The sequence below is a fragment of the Carassius carassius genome, chromosome 22, assembly GCF_963082965.1.
Source record: "Carassius carassius chromosome 22, fCarCar2.1, whole genome shotgun sequence".
In the NCBI taxonomy this organism is placed as follows: Eukaryota; Metazoa; Chordata; class Actinopteri; order Cypriniformes; family Cyprinidae; genus Carassius; species Carassius carassius.
Window position 1 is genome coordinate 19,216,607 of NC_081776.1, and position 20,705 is coordinate 19,237,311.

The 20,705-nt window shown below is 36.6% G+C and overlaps 3 protein-coding genes across 8 annotated transcripts in view; 1 reads left to right on the forward strand and 2 right to left on the reverse strand.

Moving 5' to 3' along the window:
• Window positions 1-20,705, reverse strand: part of LOC132099090 (chemokine-like protein TAFA-5) — a 400,739-nt gene that overhangs the window by 203,302 nt on the left and 176,732 nt on the right. The gene's annotated exons all lie outside the window — the stretch shown is intronic.
• Window positions 2,675-6,812, reverse strand: LOC132098418 (uncharacterized). Of its 4 annotated transcripts, none has more exons than XM_059504536.1 (5): window positions 6,635-6,812; window positions 6,021-6,210; window positions 5,776-5,820; window positions 5,408-5,615; window positions 2,675-3,437 (listed from the first exon to the last, which is right to left on the reverse strand). In XM_059504536.1, exons 1-5 carry the CDS (start codon window positions 6,717-6,719, stop codon window positions 2,973-2,975), a joined length of 993 nt encoding a protein of 330 aa, XP_059360519.1. In that variant the 5' UTR covers window positions 6,720-6,812; the 3' UTR covers window positions 2,675-2,972. The 4 variants fall into 4 exon arrangements, with proteins under 4 accessions (XP_059360519.1, XP_059360518.1, XP_059360521.1 ...); XM_059504535.1 differs by having other exon boundaries at window positions 5,713-5,820; XM_059504538.1 differs by having other exon boundaries at window positions 2,675-3,456; window positions 5,713-5,820.
• LOC132098518 (coiled-coil domain-containing protein 106-like) lies at window positions 7,007-8,170 on the forward strand. The gene is made up of 4 exons (XM_059504603.1): window positions 7,007-7,138; window positions 7,405-7,557; window positions 7,800-7,996; window positions 8,135-8,170. Exons 1-4 carry the CDS (start codon window positions 7,042-7,044, stop codon window positions 8,168-8,170), a joined length of 483 nt encoding a protein of 160 aa, XP_059360586.1. The 5' UTR covers window positions 7,007-7,041.

The following is a 20,705-nucleotide window of genomic DNA, read 5'->3' on the forward strand; positions in this document are numbered from 1 at the left end:
TGACACAGGACTGATGGTAGCGCTCACCTTTTCTTCTCTGGACAAGCCTTTTTCCAGATGCCCCAAACAATCCGAAAGGGGCTTCATCTGAGAATATGACTTTGCCCCAGTCCTAAGCAGTCCATTCACTACACTTTCTGCAGAAGATCAATCTGTCCCTGATGTTTTTTTGGAGAGAAGTGGCTTCTTTGCTGCCCTTCTTGACACCAGGCAATCTTCCAAAAGTCTTCGCCTCACTGTGTGTGCAGATGCGCTCACACCTGCCTGCTGCCATTCCTGAGCAAGCTCTGCACTGGTGGCACTCCAAGCCTTCTTTAGAAGAATTTAACCTCTTTCCTTGAAGTTCTTGATGATCCTATAAATTGTTGATTTAGGTGCAATCTTAGTAGCCACAATATCCTTGCCTGTGAAGCCATTTTTATGCAACGCAATGATGGCTGCACGCGTTTCTTTGCAGGTCACCATGGTTAACAATGGAAGAACAATGATTTCAAGCATCACCCTCCTTTTAACATGTCAAGTCTGCCATTCTAACCCAATCAGCCTGACATAATGATCTCCAGCCTTGTGCTCGTCAACATTCTCACCTGAGTTAACAAGACGATTACTGAAATGATCTCAGCAGGTCCTTTAATGACAGCAATGAAATGCAGTGGAAAGTTTTTTTTGGGATTAAGTTAATTTTCATGGCAAAGAAGTACTATGCAATTCATCTGATCACTCTTCATAACATTCTGGAGTATATGCAAATTGCTATTATAAAAACTTAAGCAGCAACTTTTTCCAATTTCCAATATTTATGTAATTCTCAAAACTTTTGGCCACGACTGTACATGTGGGGGAGAGGAGGGGAGACTTAAACAAAAGCAAAAATCCAACTGATCATTATATGAACCTTCCTTTTTTATGACAGTGTGTGTTGAAAGTCAGAATTTGATTAGTGTAAAGCAACTTCAGCAAATCATTGTTTAGCTTCATTACTTTAAATAAATAAACAAACAAACAAAAATAAACACTAAAATATATTTTAGTCAAAGTTTATCATCATATGACAAAGAAATGTGAAGCAGAAGAATTCTACAACATACTGGGACAGTGATGAATCAGAAAACATTAACCTATCTACTGTTATCAAAGTGTTTAACCAATATATGTGTGTATTAAATTTTTTTACTCCTAGTTTTATATATATATATATATATATATATATATATATATATATACAGTACAGACCAAAAGTTTGGACACACCTTCTCATTCAAAGAGTTTTCGGTAACACTTTACAATAAGGTTCCATTAGTTAACATTAGTTAATGCATTAGTTAACATGAACTAACCATGAACGACACCTCTGTTCCGCATTAATTCATATTTGTTAACGTTAACTCACACATGTACTAATGCATCAATTCACATTAACGGCACGGTTAGTTAACATTAGTTAATGCATTAGTTAACACCTCTGTTCCGCATTAATTCATATTTGTTAACGTTAACTCACACATGTACTAATGCATCAATTCACATTAACAGCACGGTTAGTTAACATTAGTTAATGCATTAGTTAACATGAACTAACCATGAACGACACCTCTGTTCCGCATTAGTTAATATTTGTTAACGTTAACTCACACATGTACTAATGCATCAATTCACATTAACAGTACGTTTGGTTAACATTAGTTAATGCATTAGTTAACATGAACTAACCATGAACAATGCCTGTAAATAGCTGTACTGTTTTGTAGGGGTTAAACTGTACATATTTACATTAGTTTACGCAGCAGTTGACACACACTATATATGAACATTTCTAACTCACTATGTTACCCTAAATGTAAAAATACTGTTGTGTACCTTATCAACACTCTTTTATATAAGGCATTGATTTGTTGGTAAACATAATTCTACAGTGGAAAAATGTTGTTCATGTTTATACGCACTTTACTATCATTACTTGCATTCAAATAAGCATTTATTAATGGATTGAGTGAACCTTATTGTAAAGTGTTCACTATTTCAACATTAACTGATGTGTTACTAACATTTGTAGACTCTTTATTGACATGACTTACCATAAATAAAGCATTTATTGATGGAATTTATGAACCTTATTGTAAAGTGTTCACTATTTCAACATTAACTGATGTGTTACTAACATTTGTAGACTCTTTATTTACATGACTTACCATTAATAAAGCATTTATTGATGGAATTTATGAACCTTATTGTAAAGTGTTCACTATTTCAACATTAACTGATGTGTTACTAACATTTGTAGACTCTTTATTGACATGACTTACCATTAATAAAGCATTTATTGATGGAATTTATGAACCTTATTGTAAAGTGTTCACTATTTCAACATTAACTGATGTGTTACTAACATTTGTAGACTCTTTATTGACATGACTTACCATAAATAAAGCATTTATTGATGGAATTTATGAACCTTATTGTAAAGTGTTCACTATTTCAACATTAACTTATGGATTACTAATATTTGTAGACTCTTTATTAACATGACTTACTATTATTAAAGCATGTATTAATGGAATTTATGAACCTTATTGTAAATTGATGTACTTACATTTGTAGATTTGACACAAAGCAGTGATTATTGATTTTACTGGACCTTAAATGAGTGAAAGTCACACATCACTTGCATTTTCAAAACCTTTACTACATTACATAACAATGGTCTCAATTAACAATGTATACATATTACAAATTAATAAAAAGACAATTGGAAATTCATTTGTACAACTGTAGTGTTTGAAGCAAGAAAAATCATCTGCAGCAGAATTACAAAATGTACAAAATAAGAAATATATATACTGTTTGTATCAATGAATGGGACTATGGAAGAGGTGTTTCAAAAGAGTAAAAATAAGGATGATCTGGGAGTGAGCCAGCATGGTCAAGTTAGGCTGGAGAAATAATGGGCTTCGGGGAGTTATCAGCTTTGTGTTTTAAAAGTGATATTTTCGATGAATATCCTTCAACAGTCTTCCAAGAGGACCATTTTTGTGCCGATTTCCAAGCCAGTAAGTCCACTCTATCAGTTTTAGATGTTGTTTTAGTAGGTCCTCTGTCCTATTTCCTCTAAGACGCCATATTTTTCCTTTGTAAGTTAACCATGCTCTTTCCAGATTTTGTGTATGGCTGCCTGTTATTGGATCTACAAAACACTGATTATGCTTCACAGGAAAATGGTTATAGCCAAGATCGCTTAGTACCCCTCTGTAAGCACGCCATTCATCACTAAGTATGGAACTTCCAGGATGCACATGTCGTACAATATGTGGGATAAGATGGTTTCGGGACCTTCGATGAACGAGTTTCAGAATAGGCTTGTTATTTCTTGGTGCAACCCCCAGCATCCCAAAGACCCACTTTCTTCTACGCCAAGTCTTTGCGAACCTTCCACGTCCATACTGAAAAACAAGTATACAACTATACAATATTTAAAAATACAAAGCTTCCAAATGTATAGAATGCCTCATTTCCACTGAGCCGTACGGCACAGTACAGTTCAGTACGGTACTCAATTTTTGTAGTTTAGATTGTCAGAAGATGTGAATGATACCCTAATTCTGAACCGAACCATACCGTACCACTTTTTTGAGACCCTTTCATTGGGGTACGTAGCACAGTAGTCCGGTACTAAAGGGTGGAGTTAGCAGAACATTGATTTGTTGACAGATAATCAACACTTGCGCCTGCTATAAGAGGAATGATAACACAAGAGGAGCCATTTTTAATACAGTTGAAACACAATACCATTTCTTCTTGTGACAAGCAGAAGGACAGCCGAGAAGCAAGAACAAGATCTGCTATACTGTATGCACTCCATTGTTATTTTCTGTGTTGTTTTCTACTTTACAAGAATTATATTGTTCGTTTCTTTCAGGCATACACCGCGCCAATCAAGTAAGGGTTGGCCCACTTTTGGCAGTGGAAATGCAAGCCGGATCAGGGTTTACCATGACGAATCGTACTGTACTATACTGTACCGCTCGGTGGAAACAAGGCATACATCATTCAAAACAATGCAATCCTTCTATACATTCTAACACTCATCGGCCTAACAATCAATCTAACACTCTTTGAACTTAACACTTAAAACTCTTGGTAACACTTTACTTGAAGGGGTGTGCATAAGACTGACATGACACCATCATAATCATGACATAGCACATGTCATGAATATGAAGGTTTTATGCATGTTTATGACAAATGTCATTAAGTGTCATTCGCTCAATTATGACATTTTTAATGCAAACATTACATTGTTTGAGATGTCTTTGTTATGACAACTTGACTTTACTAAGACAACACAACCTGTCATAAATATGTCATAAACATGACATAGCAGATTAATTATCAAACACTTAGCTTTATGGGTTAACATTTCATTAAACTGTCATGTGGTTGGTTTTGACATTGGCTGTCATGAAGCCATTATAACATTTTAATGTCATTAAATTTGTACCACTGTAGTTGAGGTCAAGAAAAACATTCATGACACAGTTATAATGGCCTCATGACAGCCAATGTCAAAACCAATCACATGACAGTTTAATGTAATGTTAACCCATAAAGCTAGTGGTTTCTTAAAGGGATAGTTCGCCCAAAAATGAAAATTCTATTCTCATTTACTCACCCTCAAGTTGTTTCAAACCTGTATGAGTTTATTTTTTCTGCTGAACACAAAAGAAGATATTTTGAAAAATGTCGGTAACCAAACAGTTGATGGACCCCATTGACTTCCATAGTATTTTTTTTTCCTACTATGGAAGTCAGTGGGGTCCATCAACTGTTTGGTTACCGACATTTTTCAAAATATATTCTTTTGTGTTCAGCAGAAAAAATAAACTCATACAGGTTTGAAACAACTTGAGGGTGAGTAAATGATGACAGAATTTTCATTTTTTGGCGAACTATCCCTTTAAGTTTGATAGTTAATCTGCTATGTCATGTTTATGACATATTTATGACAATTTATGTTGTCTTGGTAATGTCAAGTTGTAATGACAAAGACACTGACAGATTATGATGTATTGGTTTATGTCAAGTTGTCATAACAAAGACATCTCAAACAATGTCATATTTGCATTAAAAAATGTCATAATTGAGCGAATGACACTTAATGACAGTTGTCATAAACATGCATAAGACCTCCTTCACATTTATGACATCTGTCATGTCATGATTATGATGGTGTCATGTCAGTCTTATGCACACCCCTTCAAGTAAAGTGTTACCAAACTGGGTATTTTTTGTTTAGCCAAATTGCAAATTTTGCCTAATGTACAAAGTACATAATGTAAAACACAATTTCACTAACATAACTAAGGTTATTAATCTAAAATAAAGATACATTTTATGGGAATATTTAAATTACCTTTCGCTTGTGACGGAAGTTGCTCTCATCAATCATAACAAACTCCCTGGGTTGTCCTATCATTTGGCCCTTCCTTCTGGCATACAACTTCATGGATTCTTTACAAATAGCTCGAACTTTTTTGGCCATGCTGCTGAGTGTACGTGAGCTTCCAGCAATGCCATCTTCAATCATGTCGATTTGTCTCAACTGAAGGCCTTGAGCAAACCTTTGTTAAAAAAAATGACAAAACTTTAGTGTTCATATTTCTGTTCAACTACTTTCAAAATTAGACTAAAACTTCAATTAAAATGTTTTAAACATACCGATATATGAACTTCATCCAGGAGAATAAATTACACTTTGACTTGGCAAAAAGTGATCCATACCTCACTGACTTGAACCTTCCCTTATGTCTGTTTCGTGTACAGGACCTTTAAACATGTTATAAAAGATTCTAGTAAGACTCTGCGTCATATTTGTTTAAATTTTCCTAAAACCATAGCTGACATTTAAAATTGTCCAGCTATGTCTGGACAATAAAATTATGAATTATTAAAAAGATAATTTAATCAAGCAAGCTCTGGTCATGCAATTATTTTAAATTAATAATAATAATAATAATAATACTTACCAAACATAGTTGTCTGCTTTGTTGGGTTTATGAGTCAGCTTCATTTTATGTTGGCATAAATTGCACTTCATTTTTGCTTTAAGCAATTTTTTTTTCTGGAGCCATTTAATCAACTTCAGTTTCTTCCTCTTTGTTTGACGTCCTTCAATCATTGACAGCAATTTTCGATTTAATGACGGAGCCATGTCACCTTATAAATACATAAACAATTATTTAAAAGAGTATATTTAAAATAATAATAATAATAATTAATACATTAATATTTAGTATTCATGCAACAGATGGTTTAGACATAGGCCTACTCAACACACAAAACAAATACATTGACTGAAAACAATGTAAATATTATCTGATTAACTATGGTAAGGTTTTATGCATTTTTGCATTTCATGAATAAAGATGAATATACAGTATGTTATAATTCTAATATATAGAATTATTTATTTAATAAAATAGTTAAAGAATAAATATATCAGAAAAACAATTATAGTGTTGTGCTATATAGGCTACATTTCATGTTAGAGCTGAAGAAAGAAACATACATTTATGTAACATTTATAATTTACAATTCTTAGATTTACATACAGTCTTTAAAAGCTGTAATCAAATCTTACATGATGTGTCACTGGATTGTACGTGATGTTCGCCGTTGCATCTGTTAATTTGCGTGGGAGTTGAGCGGGCTTTTCGGCTTTTCATCAGGAAGTAGCGTTCCTTCCGGAAGTACAAATCCCGAGAGATTTTTAGCAATACAATTTTAAATCAAAACAAGACAAACGTATTATTCACTTTCAAATTTTTAAATGCTGTTATTATATTGAAGCCATCAGTCATTGTTATTTCAGCTTCGTTAAAAAAGAAAAAGAAAAAAAGAAGCTTAATTTCTGCAGTTCATTTAAAGAAAAACTACCATACCCACAATCCTTCAGCACTTTGCGGCAAAAATAAATAAATAAATAGAGCCGCCAGCGGTTATACAGCGGAGACTGATAAACAGGTGTCGAATGCCAAAGCAAGTTTGATGATGGAGAGTGGACTAACGGATGACAATTTAAACCATCAGACCAGAGGGAGACAGAAGAAAAAACTGTCTCGGGATGAACGCACAGAAAAATCCGGTAAATGATGCACGTTTATCAACTAGCTAACTTTAGATAGCTACTAATTAAGTTTTACAAATGAAACCATCAAGAAAACGGTTGATCCAGGCTTGAATAGTAGAAATAACTGAGAAAACGAAACGATTTTTACTTACAATTTTTAATTAGTAAACCTTAAGAGTCCCTCCAACCCCCCTCTCCCTCCCTCCCTCTGTGTGTGTAACATAATCAGGATGATTTTGTTGTTAAATAGCCTATTATTATTATTTATTTTTTCTTTATAGATAAACCCACTGAAGCAGCGCCCACTGTGTCTATAGCTTTGGCTAAAGCCAAGGCAGAGACTGACACCTGGAAGGTGAAATGTCAGTATCTGCAGGAGAAAATAGAAGATTTAACAAAAGATCGAGATTTCCTTAGACAACAGCTGTCAGAAGGTAAAGTTTTTGTGAAAGTTTTGTGTTGTTTTAGTGTTAAAATCTCTCTTTAAATACATAAAATGTGGTAAATCTGGTAAACCCACGTATTAAACTGAACTAAGATAGATGTAACAGGCAGTGGTGATGTTGATATGGACTTTTTTTGTCATTTGGAGTGAAGTTAACATGTAACCTATAGTCACAAATGCAGGCATACAGAATATGACTTTTAACTGTTTTTTTTTCTTCCCCGATTAAAGCCATCAAAATGGACAACAACATTCCTGACAGAATTAAAGATAAGCCTGCAGACATCCCCAAAAGAATGAAAATCGATTCAGAAAGTGACTCCACTGACTCTGACTCTTCTGAGTCTTCTGACTCAGAGTCATCTAGCTCAGACTATTCGAGGGCGAAGAAGAAAAGAAAGAAGAAGGGAAAGAAAGCAAAGGAAAGAGTGAAAAAACAGAAAAAAAACAAGCAAATGAGTAAATTCTGTCAAAGGGGTAGGTTGTGCAAATTGAAATAATTTAATAAATGTTTTTTTAATATATCAGGAATGGAAAACTTGTGTTTTGTAATCTGTGTTGTGTAGTTTACCATTAAACACATGAATGGAATGTGTTCTTAAAATGTGATCACTAGAAACATAACAATTGCCGAAATTTCTTCTTTTAAAAAAAATCTTTTTTTTAATTTTTTTTTTTTACTGTCTTAGTTACTGATCCATGGCAGGTGGTAAAGCGGTACAAATCAGTCCTGGAGATTTTCAAAAGAGGAAGCAACATGGCAGAAGCTTTCCGGAAGTATGGTGTTGACCGGAACACAATCGTGCAGAGTGCAGCTATTGCTGAACTGGCGATTGCAGCACCAGAGAAATATGCAGAAATCCATGAAAAACAGGAAAAGGGAGAAAAAATTATCAAACATAACCCAGAAAAGTCAAGACGCAATCATGGCCGATGAGAACATTGCAAACATAATACAAACAATGAAAACGGATGGGAAGTTGCTTCCGATAAGAAAATAGTCAATTTTCATGCTATAAAAAGTCGCAAAAAAAAAGAACCATATACGTGTTTTCCATGTTTATTACAATAATATATTTTGCCTTGTTTAGGCCTGAATTGATAGGGCAGCACATTTTGTTTTGTCCTTAAAAATTTTGTTTTGTATGTTTTGTTCTGGCAAAGATTGCCAATGTTGACCAGTTCTGATAATGTAATAAAGAGGTCTTTTCTCAACATCCAGAAAATGTTAATAATGAATGGCTTTCAAACATTTACATTTACAAATATTACTGACACATCAGTTAATGCTGAAATAGTGTACACGATAAGGTTTATAAATACCATCAATAAATGCTTTATTAATGGTAAGTCATGTAGATAAAGAGTCTACAGATGTTAGTAACATCAGTTAATGTTGAAATAGTGAACACTTTACAATAAGGTTCATAAATTCCATCAATAAATGCTTTATTAATGGTAAGTCATGTCAATAAAGAGTCTACAAATGTTAGTAACACATCAGTTAATGTTGAAATAGTGAACACTTTACAATAAGGTTCATAAATTCCATCAATAAATGCTTTATTAATGGTAAGTCATGTCAATAAAGAGTCTACAAATGTTAGTAACACATCAGTTAATGTTGAAATAGTGAACACTTTACAATACAATAAGGTTCATAAATTCCATCAATAAATGCTTTATTAATGGTAAGTCATGTCAATAAAGAGTCTACAAATGTTAGTAACACATCAGTTAATGTTGAAATAGTGAACACTTTACAATAAGATTCACTCAATCCATTAATAAATGCTTATTTGAATGCAAGTAATGATAGTAAAGTGCGTATAAACATGAACAACATTTTTCCGCTGTAGAGTTATGTTTACCAACAAATCAATGCCTTATTTATGTGAATTGATGCATTAGTACATGTGTGAGTTAACGTTAACAAATATTAACTAATGCGGAACAGTGGTGTCGTTCATGGTTAGTTCATGTTAACTAATGCATTAACTAATGTTAACTAACCGTTCTGTTAATGTGAATTGATGCATCAGTATATGTGTGAGTTAACGTTAACAAATATGAATTAATGCGGAACAGAGGTGTCGTTCATGGTTAGTTCATGGTTAGTTCATGTTAACTAATGCATTAACTAATGTTAACTAACCGTGCCGTTAATGTGAATTGATGCATTAGTACATGTGTGAGTTAACGTTAACAAATATGAATTAATGCGGAACAGAGGTGTCGTTTATGGTTAGTTCATGGTTAGTTCATGTTAACTAATGCATTAACTAATGTTAACTAACCGTGCCGTTAATGTGAATTGATGCATTAGTACATGTGTGAGTTAACGTTAACAAATATGAATTAATGCTGAACAGAGGTGTCATTCATGGTTAGTTCATGTTAACTAATGCATTAACTAATGTTAACTAATGGAACCTTATTGTAAAGTGTTACCGAGTTTTCTTTATTTTCATGACTATGAAAATTGTAGATTCACACTGAAGGCATCAAAACTATGAATTAACACATGTGGAATTATATATGGAATTATATACATAACAAAAAAGTGTGAAACAACTGAAAATATGTCATATTCTAGGTTATTCAAAGTAGCCACCTTTTGCTTTGATTACTGCTTTGCACACTCTTGGCATTCTCTTGATGAGCTTCAAGAGGTAGTCACCTGAAATGGTCTTCCAACAGTCTTGAAGGAGTTCCCCGAGAGATGCTTAGCACTTGTTGGCCCTTTTGCCTTCTGTCTGCGGTCCAGCTCACCCCTAAACCATCTCGATTGGGTTCAGGTCCGGTGACTGTGGAGGCCAGGTCATCTGGCGCAGCACCCCATCACTCTCCTTCTTGGTCAAATAGCCCTTGATGCCTTCAGTGTGACTCTACAATTTTCATAGTCATGAAAATAAAGAAAACTCTTTGAATGAGAAGGTGTGTCCAAACTTTTGGTCTGTACTGTATATCTTCATTTCAGCTTTGTGAATCAATACTGATTTTTAAATCCCAAGACTGATCTTTTAGTCTGCGCTAGGGGACATGTTCGCTTCACTTTGTTTTGTTGTGGCCACAGTATATTAATTTGTAGTAACGTCATAGCATATTTTGACTGCAAGATAATTTTGTTAAAGTAAAAAAAAACATCAAAAAATGTCGTTGCCATGAGACCCTATGTAAAGGGAATGACATCTTTTTCTTGTGGCCACAACTTTTAATGTAGTGGTAACAATATCATTTAATCATGGCAATGGGTTTTTTATCTAAACAAAAAAATCTAAAAAAAAATAAATAAAATAAAAATAAATAAATAAATATGCATTGACAAGAAAGTAACTGTAATTCATCCATCACCATTATTTATTTATTTATAATTTATTTTATTTTAATTTCCTGTTTAGCTTTTAAATATTGTACATTGTTTAATATTGTAATAGATATGATAATATCTGGTAGCAATTATGGCCAACCATACGCAACAACCATTAGAGGTATGACAAAAGAAGTATGTAGTACTTTTGATTGACAGTTTCCCCCAAATTATGCATTCACAAGAAAGTAACTACAACTCATCCATAATTCATTCATATATATATATATATACATTTCCTGATGAGCTTTTTAATGGATAAAGGGACATGAGTTTTCTAAGATAATGTTTACAATCCCCATACATTAAAGTATGTAGAGGATGGAGATTTTGTTTCATAAATGCTTCAGCTTGACTAATTTTTCATCATATCATCACCTATCATTATTACACAAAATGTTATTTTAAAATTTGTGTTTGATTTTCAGAATCGTGTGATGTCCTAAAGGCACTAAATACCAGGAATGACCCAGTTGACATTCTGTATTATTGTTACTTATGAGTATGTCTTGAAAATGGGCATACTGTAAATGCCTGACAATCATGCTCATAAAGTTTTGACTTTATGGGCAAATTTCAATTGAAAGAAACATAATTTCCTCATTATTTTCACCTGGAATGTTACCATGACAATGCTAGTCAGCAACAAGATTTTATAAAAATTGCTTCTAATAAAAATCAACTTCTAATTAACTTCTGTATGGATGAGACATGAGGATAACTGCATAGTTCAAAGATTAGTCAACCACATCTATGCACTTCAATTTTGAGTTAGACTGTAAGGACTGTTTCTAATATTTAATCATGTTGTATTCATGGTTGTGTTAACTGTGATCTTGTATATCTACTGTTAATCATTCCCCTAAACATATAAAATTGTTTAACTTGCATCAATAATTTATAAATCAACAACACAACTTCATAGCTTAAGTTAAGGCTGTTTGTTACCTTCTGTCCCTCTGTCCCACTCTCAGATTAACCTGTCTATTGTGAAACTGGTCTACAGGGAATCTGCCATAGATGTTATTTATCTATTTCCTGTTTTAAATGCACACTTTCTGTGCACAAGTGAGCTATGTGAAATGCAAATTTGTGGTTGTGTTAGTTTCCTTCCCTTGTTTTTCAGTTCCCTCAAACCATTAAAAAAGCATGAAGCTCTAGACTAAATGTGACCTATGTTAGAAAGACCAGGGAAATGTTCTTTATCTCTGTAATGAATCAACCTTCCTATTCATCCGGAAGAAGGAGGCGGGAACCGGCGGACAATCAAAAACATTTTAATAACAAAATAAACCCAAAACAGCGCACCAGCCCCTCACGGACGACTGGTGCGCATAAAATAAAAACCAAAACACAACTAAAAGCCCAGGCCTGGTCCTCTCTCGTCCTTCACTGTCGTCGCTCCAGTTTTATATCCTTCCATCTCCTCCATGGGCCTCGAGACCGGTGGGACGAACAGGTGTAGTTCATCTCCAATCACTCCCCCGGCCTCGCTCCCATGTCCCTCGGCCCCGCCCCACTCGTCACATACCCCCATCGCCCCTCGCAGGCCGGGGGGTACTCCCGAGACTGCGCTCTACTCCCCCCCCCCCCCTCCCTCCGGGGGGGCCGCTCACGGGGACCTGCGGGAACCTGGGGGTAGGACAGGCGAGGCGAGAGAAAAGGAGATGGAAGGAGGAGCGACAGAGACGAGAGAGGGGAGAGAGGAAAAAAAAAAAAAAAAAAAAAAAATTCCGGTTCCCAGACGCACCGCTGCTCGGCCCTCCACCAGCTGGGTGATCTCCTCCGCGGTGCCTGGCGGTGACACTGGACGGCCCTCGGCGGACGGCACGACACTCCTCCGCCGCCCGGTGGACGGCGACGGCTCCTCCGGTTTTGGGCAGCCGGCAGGAGTCCCCCGTTCCCTGCTCCTCCCCGTTCCGGCGGAGGCAGCAGGCTCCGGCCACCTGGCGAACGGCGCCGACTCCTCCGCTCCCTCACGGACGGCAGCCGTCTCTCCACATCGTGGGCGGCCGGTAGCGAGCTCGCCCGTCCCCGGCAACTCGCTCCAGTCCACCGCCTCGAGCGTCCATGGCGGCACACTCCTCGCCAGCTCGATGGCACCGCGGATTCACCACAGCGGCGAGGGATCTTCAGCAGCGCGTCCCTCCTTCTCCCGGGCTTCGGCACCACTGTAACGATATCAACCTTGATATTCATCCGGAAGAAGGAGGCGGGAACCGGCGGACAATCAAAAACATTTTAATAACAAAATAAACCCAAAACAGCGCACCAGCCCCTCACGGACGACTGGTGCGCATAAAATAAAAACCAAAACACAACTAAAAGCCCAGGCCTGGTCCTCTCTCGTCCTTCACTGTCGTCGCTCCAGTTTTATATCCTTCCATCTCCTCCATGGGCCTCGAGACCGGTGGGACGAACAGGTGTAGTTCATCTCCAATCACTCCCCCGGCCTCGCTCCCATGTCCCTCGGCCCCGCCCCACTCGTCACAATCTCCTTCTAGATTTCATCAACTTTCTTTTCATTTATATTCCAAACCTCCTACATGCTTCTGGATGATGTTGGAAAATGATATGTCATATGTGTTTAGCAGTGGGAAATCCATCTTTCTCTTTAACACTCATTTCTTCAGAGATTGCATTTGTCTGCCATATCTGAAAATCCCAAACAGAAACTTGCAAAAAAAAAAAAAAAAAAAAAAAAACTTTCACTTATGTTGCTATTGTAAGACACTAAGAGATGAGATGAAGTACTTTGAAATCTCCTTTTTGTCAGCAATTCCTTTATCAGCATTCATGCACAGAATAACATTCTTTTAACATTATTTTTGTCCCAGGGTAGACTACATTGTGTTATCCTTTGCGCCACTGGTATTAAAATATTATATTAGCTATATAAAATAATATATGTGCTATTTTATGCATCATTAAAAACTTAAACATTTCCTTGATCTTTTGAGTAAAGAGTTTGATTTACTATGAAAACATACTAGAGCTTTTATTAGATGCAACATATTAAAACGTGTTTGTAATGTTTGTTAGATATAATTTCTTGAGTTATCTTATGCAAGGATCAAGTAAACAATGTGGAAAAATGCAGTTATTATTGTAAGAGACCTTTTACTGGAGTGAATATCAGGTTTATAAGGTAAGGACACGATGATAATGATTCAGTCCCAACAAAAAAAACAGTTCAAAACGTTTTTTTTAAATGGAAACAGTAGTGCATTGAACACCCTGTTCTGATGACGCAAGAGTTGCAACTGTGGCAGCTGAGAAAGCCATTCTTTGTGTTCTTTTTAAAGAATTTTCGGAACCTGATGAAGTCGGTATAAATATGTGTGTAATACTGCAAAATACACTCTATGTTACAGTCATTGCCCTTGCCCTTGCCCTGCAAAATAAAAGGTAACATCCTAGTCAAGTGATGGGATTTGTGAAAACTGTGGTTCGTAATTATTGTGATCCAACATTAGCCTCGCATTTCAGGATGAAAAGATAAACATTGAAAAGGTGAAGCATAATCCACTTCTTACCTCCACTTCTTATGATTTATATGACCTAATTATTTTTATTGTGAGTATTAGGCTTATCATTATTGCTGATCACTGTTGTTGTGCAATGTTAATGAAATATTTACCATTATATAATCAGAGGGGAATAGAAAAGTTTATGAAAGTGTCACTCCATAATACAAAAATATGTATAGTATTTGTATGATACATTAATCAGTATTTAGCACACATTCCTAAGGAAAGGATATGGACCAGAAGACATTGCAATTACTAAATGATATTTAGACAGACCTAAAGAAGTTCCAGATCTAACTTGTGCTCATATTATTTTAATTATTTAGCTTTTAATGTAAATAAATGTGTGCAAACAATATACTTGCTCTTGTGAATTTATTTTGATGTTAATTACATTGTGTGAGTGGTCTCTTTAATACCGCTTGGTTTATACATGTTACTACTGATTGTGGTTTACATGTCTTACACACCCACCAAACAAGAGACGACACATCTCAAACTCTGTTGCACACCATTGCACACCATTTCAAGGAAACATATCATTCAAACCAGAAACCATAGCAATACGGTGCACACCGGTTTAAGCTTGAACTTGCTCCTGGTCTCCCAGCTTGGTTAGCCAGCTGATCTCCCAGCCTGTCCAGCTAAATAAGTGTGCAAAACCCTTCTCAAGCCAGCCTGGTGACCAGCTATGACCAACAAGGCTGGATGACCAACGTACCTGGTTTTATCTTTTTTTTTTTTTTTTTTAAGCAGGAAAGTATAGCAAAGTATTTTTATTAACACCTTATGGAATCTCTCTCTCTCTCTCTCTCTCTCACAGTTTCTTCAAAAAAAAAATATTTTGATGGGTTGCTGTGAAGACCTTTACGTTTCTATTTGAATATGATATGACTAAAGTTTTTCTAAAAAAAAAATAAAATAAAATAAAAAACGGTAAAATGCTCATGAAATAACTCTCAAAAAAGTTCTAGAGATAATGTTCATATACTCATATATTGAGGGGGCAGAGGCTGAAAACACCATGAGGGTCACGTGTGCTTCAGTTTCTGTGTAGTAACCAAAACGTCTTGGTTACGTATGAAACCCTCGTTCTTTGAAGGAGGGAACGGAGACGTTACGAATGGAATATCGCCCGAGACCCTAATCACCTTCGAGTGGTACAAAATGAGCCAATGGTACACAAAGTACCTTGGTCTGTGGAATTTGTCAAGTCAAGTCAAGTAAAGTCACCTTTATTTATATAGCCCTTTAAACAAAATACATTGCGTCAAAGCAACTGAACAACATTCATTAGGAAAACAGTGTGTAAATAATGCAAAATGATAGTTAAAGACAGTTCATCATTGAATTCAGGGATGTCATTTCTGTTCAGTTAAATAATGTCTGTGTATTTATTTGCAATCAAGTCGACGATATCGCTGTAGATGAAGTGACCCCAACTAAGCTAGCCAGAGGCGACAGCGGCAAGGAACCGAAACTCCATCGGTGACAGAAAGGAGAAAAAAACCATGGGAGAAACCAGGTTCAGTTGGGGGGCCAGTTCTCCTCTGACCAGACGAAACCAGTAGTTCAATTCCAGGCTGCAGCAAAGTCAGATTGTGCAGAAGAATCATCTGTTTCCTGTGGTCTTGTCCTGGTGGTCCTCTGAGACAAGGTCTTTACAGGGGATCTGTATCTGGGGCTCTAGTTGTCCTGGTCTCGGCTGTCTTTCAGGGCAGTAGAGGTCCTTTCTAGGTGCTGATCCACTATCTGGTCTGGATACGTACTGGATCCGGGTGACTGCAGTGACCCTCTGATCTGGATACAGACTGGATCTGGTGGCTACGGTGACCTCGGAATAAGAGAGAAACAGACAAATATTAGCGTAGATGCCATTCTTCTAATGATGTAGCAAGTACATAGGGTGTTATGGGAAGTGTTTCCGGTTCCGGTTAACCTAATTAATGCAGCCTAAAAATACTTTAACGGATTTGGATATTAAAAGCATATTAGTACGTTATGTGTAAGCCAGGTTAAAGAGATGGGTCTTCAATCTAGATTTAAACTGCAAGAGTGTGTCTGCCTCCCGAACAATGTTAGGTAGGTTATTCCAGAGTTTAGGTGCCAAATAGGAAAAGGATCTGCCGCCCGCAGTTGATTTTGATATTCTAGGTATTATCAAATTGCCTGAGTTTTGAGAACGTAGCGGACGTAGAGGATTATAATGTAAAAGGAGCTCATTCAAATACTGAGGTGCAAAACCATTCAGGGCTTTATAAGTAATAATCAATATTTTAAAATCTATACGATGTTTGATAGGGAGCCAGTGCAGTGTTGACAGGACCGGGCTAATATGGTCATACTTCCTGGTTCTAGTAAGAACTCTTGCTGCTGCATTTTGGACTAGCTGTAGTTTGTTTACTAAGCGTGCAGAACAACCACCCAATAAAGCATTACAATAATCTAACCTTGAGGTCATAAATGCATGTATTAACATTTCTGCATTTGTCATTGAGAGCATAGGCCGTAATTTAGATATATTTTTTTTAGATGGAAAAATGCAGTTTTACAAATGCTAGCAACGTGGCTTTCTAAGGAAAGATTGCGATCAAATAGCACACCTAGGTTCCTAACTGATGACGAAGAATAGTCAGAGCAGCCATCAAGTCTTAGACAGTGTTCTAGGTTATTACAAGCAGAGTTTTTAAGGTCCTATAATTAACACCTCTGTTTTTTTTCAGAATTTAGCAGTAAGAAATTACTCGTCATCCAGTTTTTATATCGACTATGCATTCCATTAGTTTTTCAAATTGGTGTGTTTCACCGGGCCGCGAAGAAATATAGAGCTGAGTATCATCAGCATAACAGTGAAAGCTAACACCATGTTTCCTTATGATATCTCCCAAGGGTAACATATAAAGCGTGAAGAGTAGTGGCCCTAGTACTGAGCCTTGAGGTACTCCATACTGCACTTGTGATCGATATGATACATCTTCATTCACTGCTACGAACTGATGGCGGTCATATAAGTATGATTTAAACCATGCTAATGCACTTCCATTGATGCCAACAAAGTGTTCAAGTCTATGCAAAAGAATGTTGTGGTCAATTGTGTCAAACGCAGCACTAAGATCCAATAAAACTAATAGAGAGATACAACCACGATCAGATGATAAGAGCAGATCATTTGTAACTCTAAGGAGAGCAGTCTCAGTACTATGATACGGTCTAAATCCTGACTGGAAATCCTCACATATACCATTTTTCTCTAAGAAGGAATATAATTGTGAGGATACCACCTTTTCTAGTATCTTGGACAGAAAAGGGAGATTCGAGATTGCTCTATAATTAACTAGTTATTTATAATTAACTAGTTATTTATAATTAACTAGTTAGTTATTTAATTATTACTAGACCTTTGGGGTCAAGTTGTGGTTTTTTGATGAGAGGCTTAATAACAGCCAGTTTGAAGGTTTTGGGGACATATCCTAATGACAATGAGGAATTAATAATAGTCAGAAGAGGATCTATGACTTCTGGAAGCACCTCTTTTAGGAGCTTAGATGGTATAGGGTCTAACATACATGTTGTTGGTTTAGATGATTTAACAAGTTTATACAATTCTTCCTCTCCTATAGTAGAGAATGAGTGGAACTGTTCCTCAGGGGGTCTATAGTGCACTGTCTAAAGTGATACTGTAGCTGACGGCTGAATTGTTGCAATTTTATCTCTAATAGTATCGATTTCAGAAGTAAAGTAGTTCATAAAGTCATTACTGCTGTGGTGTTGGCAAATGTCAATACTTGTTGAGGCTTTATTTTTCGTTAATTTAGCCACTGTATTGAATAAATACCTGGGGTTATGTTTGTTTTCTTCTAAAAGAGAAGAAAAGTAATCGGATCTAGCAGTTTTTAATGCTTTTCTGTAGGATAGGTTACTTTCCCGCCAAGCAATACGAAATACCTCTAGTTTTGTTTTCCTCCAGCTGCGCTCCATTTTTCGGGCAGCTCTCTTTAAGGTGTGAGTATGCTCATTATACCATGGTTTCAAACTGTTTTCCTTAACCTTCCTTAAGTGTAAAGGAGCAACTATATTTAAAGTGCTAGAAAAGAGAGAGTCCACAGTTTCTGTTACATCATCAAGTTTTTCTGAGGTTTTGGATATGCTAAGGAATTTGGATACATCAGGAAGATAACTTAAAAAGCAGTATTTTGTGGTAGAAGTGATGGTTCTTCCATACTTGTAACAAGAAGTAGAATTTACAATTTTGGCTATATGAAGTTTGCACAGAACTAAATAATGATCTGAGATATCATCACTTGGCTGAAAAATTTCAACACTATCAACATCAATTCCATGTGACAGTATTAAATCTAGACTATGATTTCGACAATGAGTAGGTCCTGAAACGTGTTGTCTAACCCCAATAGAGTTCAGAATGTCTATAAATGCTGATCCAAATACATCTTTTTCATTATCAACATGGATATTAAAATCACCAACTATTAAAACTTTATCTGCAGCCAGAACTAACTCGGATGTAAAATCACCAAACTCTTTAATAAAGTCTGTATGGTGCCCTGGTGGCCTGTATACAGCAGCCAGTACAAACATAACAGGGGATTTATCATTAACATTTGTTTCTCTGGATAATGTTATATGAAGCACCATTACTTCAAACGAGTTATACTTGAAATCCTGAAAACGTTGTTATAAATTGAAGCAACACCTCCCCCTTTGCTTTTTAGACGCGGCTCATGTTTATAACAGTAATCTTGTGGGGTGGACTCATTTAAAATAATGTAATCATCAGGTTTTAGCCAGGTTTCTGTCAAACAGAGTACATCTATATTATGATCAGTGATCATATTATTTACAAAAAGTGTTTTCGTAGAAAGGGATCTGATATTCAATAAGCCAAGCTTTATCATTTGTTTATCCATATTGCATCTTTTTTTTTATTTGTTGAACCTCAATTAAATTGTTAATCTTAACTTGGTTTGGACATTTTTTGTATTTTCTAGTTCGGGGAACAGACACAGTCTCTATAGTGTGATATCTGGGTGAAAGAGTCTCTATTTGCTGAGAATTAACTGACCTCTGTGACGGGAGGCAGCTAGCAGACGGTCAGTTTAGCCAGTCTGTCTGCTTCCTGACCTGGGCCCCAGTTAGTCAAGTATAAACTCTAAGACTATTTGCCATATTTCTAGAGAGAAGAGTGGCGCCACCCCAGGAGGGATGAAGATCATCTCTTTTCAACAGGTCATGTCTGCCCCAAAAGCTCGTCCAATTGTCTATGAAACCTATGCTATTCTGTGGCCACCACTAAGACATCCAGCCATTGAGTGATAACAATCTGCTATGCATCTCGTCACCACGGTAAGCAGGGAGGGGACCAGAGCATATTACAGTGTCTGACATCGTGCTTGCAATTTCACACACCTCTTTAATGTTATTTTTAGTGATCTCCGACTGGCAAAGTCGAACATCATTAGCACCGGCATGAATAACAATCTTACTGTATTTACGTTTAGCATTAGCCAGCACTTTTAAATTTGCCAAGATGTCAGGCGCTCTTGCTCCCGGTAAACATTTGACTATGGTGGCTGGTGTCTCTATATTCACGTTCCGTACAATAGAATCACCATTAAACTAGAGCACTTTCATAAGGTTTCTCAGTGGGTGCTTCACTGAGTGGGGAGAACCTGTTTAATGTTTTGATCGGAACAGAAGAGCGGTGTTTTGACCCACGACTACGCTGCCTCACCGTCACCCAGTTGCCCTGCTGCATGGGCTCTGTTGCCGGAACCGAACAATGTACAGGAATCCCTGAGCTAGACGCATCCAAAGCCGTATCTAGAGCCCTAAAATTCTTACTGTCCTGAATTAAAGTTTGGATGCGTGTCTCTAATTCTGAAGTCTTCTCTGCCAGCCTAACTATTTCCCTGCATTTATCACAGGTGAATCCCTCATCTGCGACAGAGAGTGATAAACTGTACATGTGGCAAGAGGTGCAAATAACAATAGCAGGAGAAGCCATTACTCACCGTGCTTGATGAAATATTCTTACTGCGGTTGTTTTATGAACTTGTGAAAAACTGGAGCGAGAGAGAGGAGAGGAGAAAAGAAAACAGTGATAGGTTCGAATGAAAACGCTAATGACAAGCTAACGAGTGCTAACGCTTTGCAGGTGTACTGCACTCACGGATATAAAATAAAAGTCAACGATCAAAGTTAATCTAATAAGATTGATCG

Excerpts from the sequence above, each read along its gene's own strand:
- LOC132098418 (XM_059504535.1), bottom strand. The coding sequence starts at position 6,719 with ATGAAAAGCCGAAAAGCCCGCTCAACTCCCACGCAAATTAACAGATGC. Across the intron at positions 6,211-6,634 it reads ACAATCCAGTGACACATCAT|GTGACATGGCTCCGTCATTA; the intron begins GTAAGATTTGAT and ends TGTATTTATAAG. Across the intron at positions 5,616-5,712 it reads TGGATGAAGTTCATATATCG|GTTTGCTCAAGGCCTTCAGT; the intron begins GTATGTTTAAAA and ends TTTTTAACAAAG.
- LOC132098518 (XM_059504603.1), top strand. The coding sequence starts at position 7,042 with ATGATGGAGAGTGGACTAACGGATGACAATTTAAACCATCAGACCAGA. Across the intron at positions 7,558-7,799 it reads TAGACAACAGCTGTCAGAAG|CCATCAAAATGGACAACAAC; the intron begins GTAAAGTTTTTG and ends CCCCGATTAAAG. Across the intron at positions 7,997-8,134 it reads GAAAGAAAGCAAAGGAAAGA|TTTACCATTAAACACATGAA; the intron begins GTGAAAAAACAG and ends TGTGTTGTGTAG.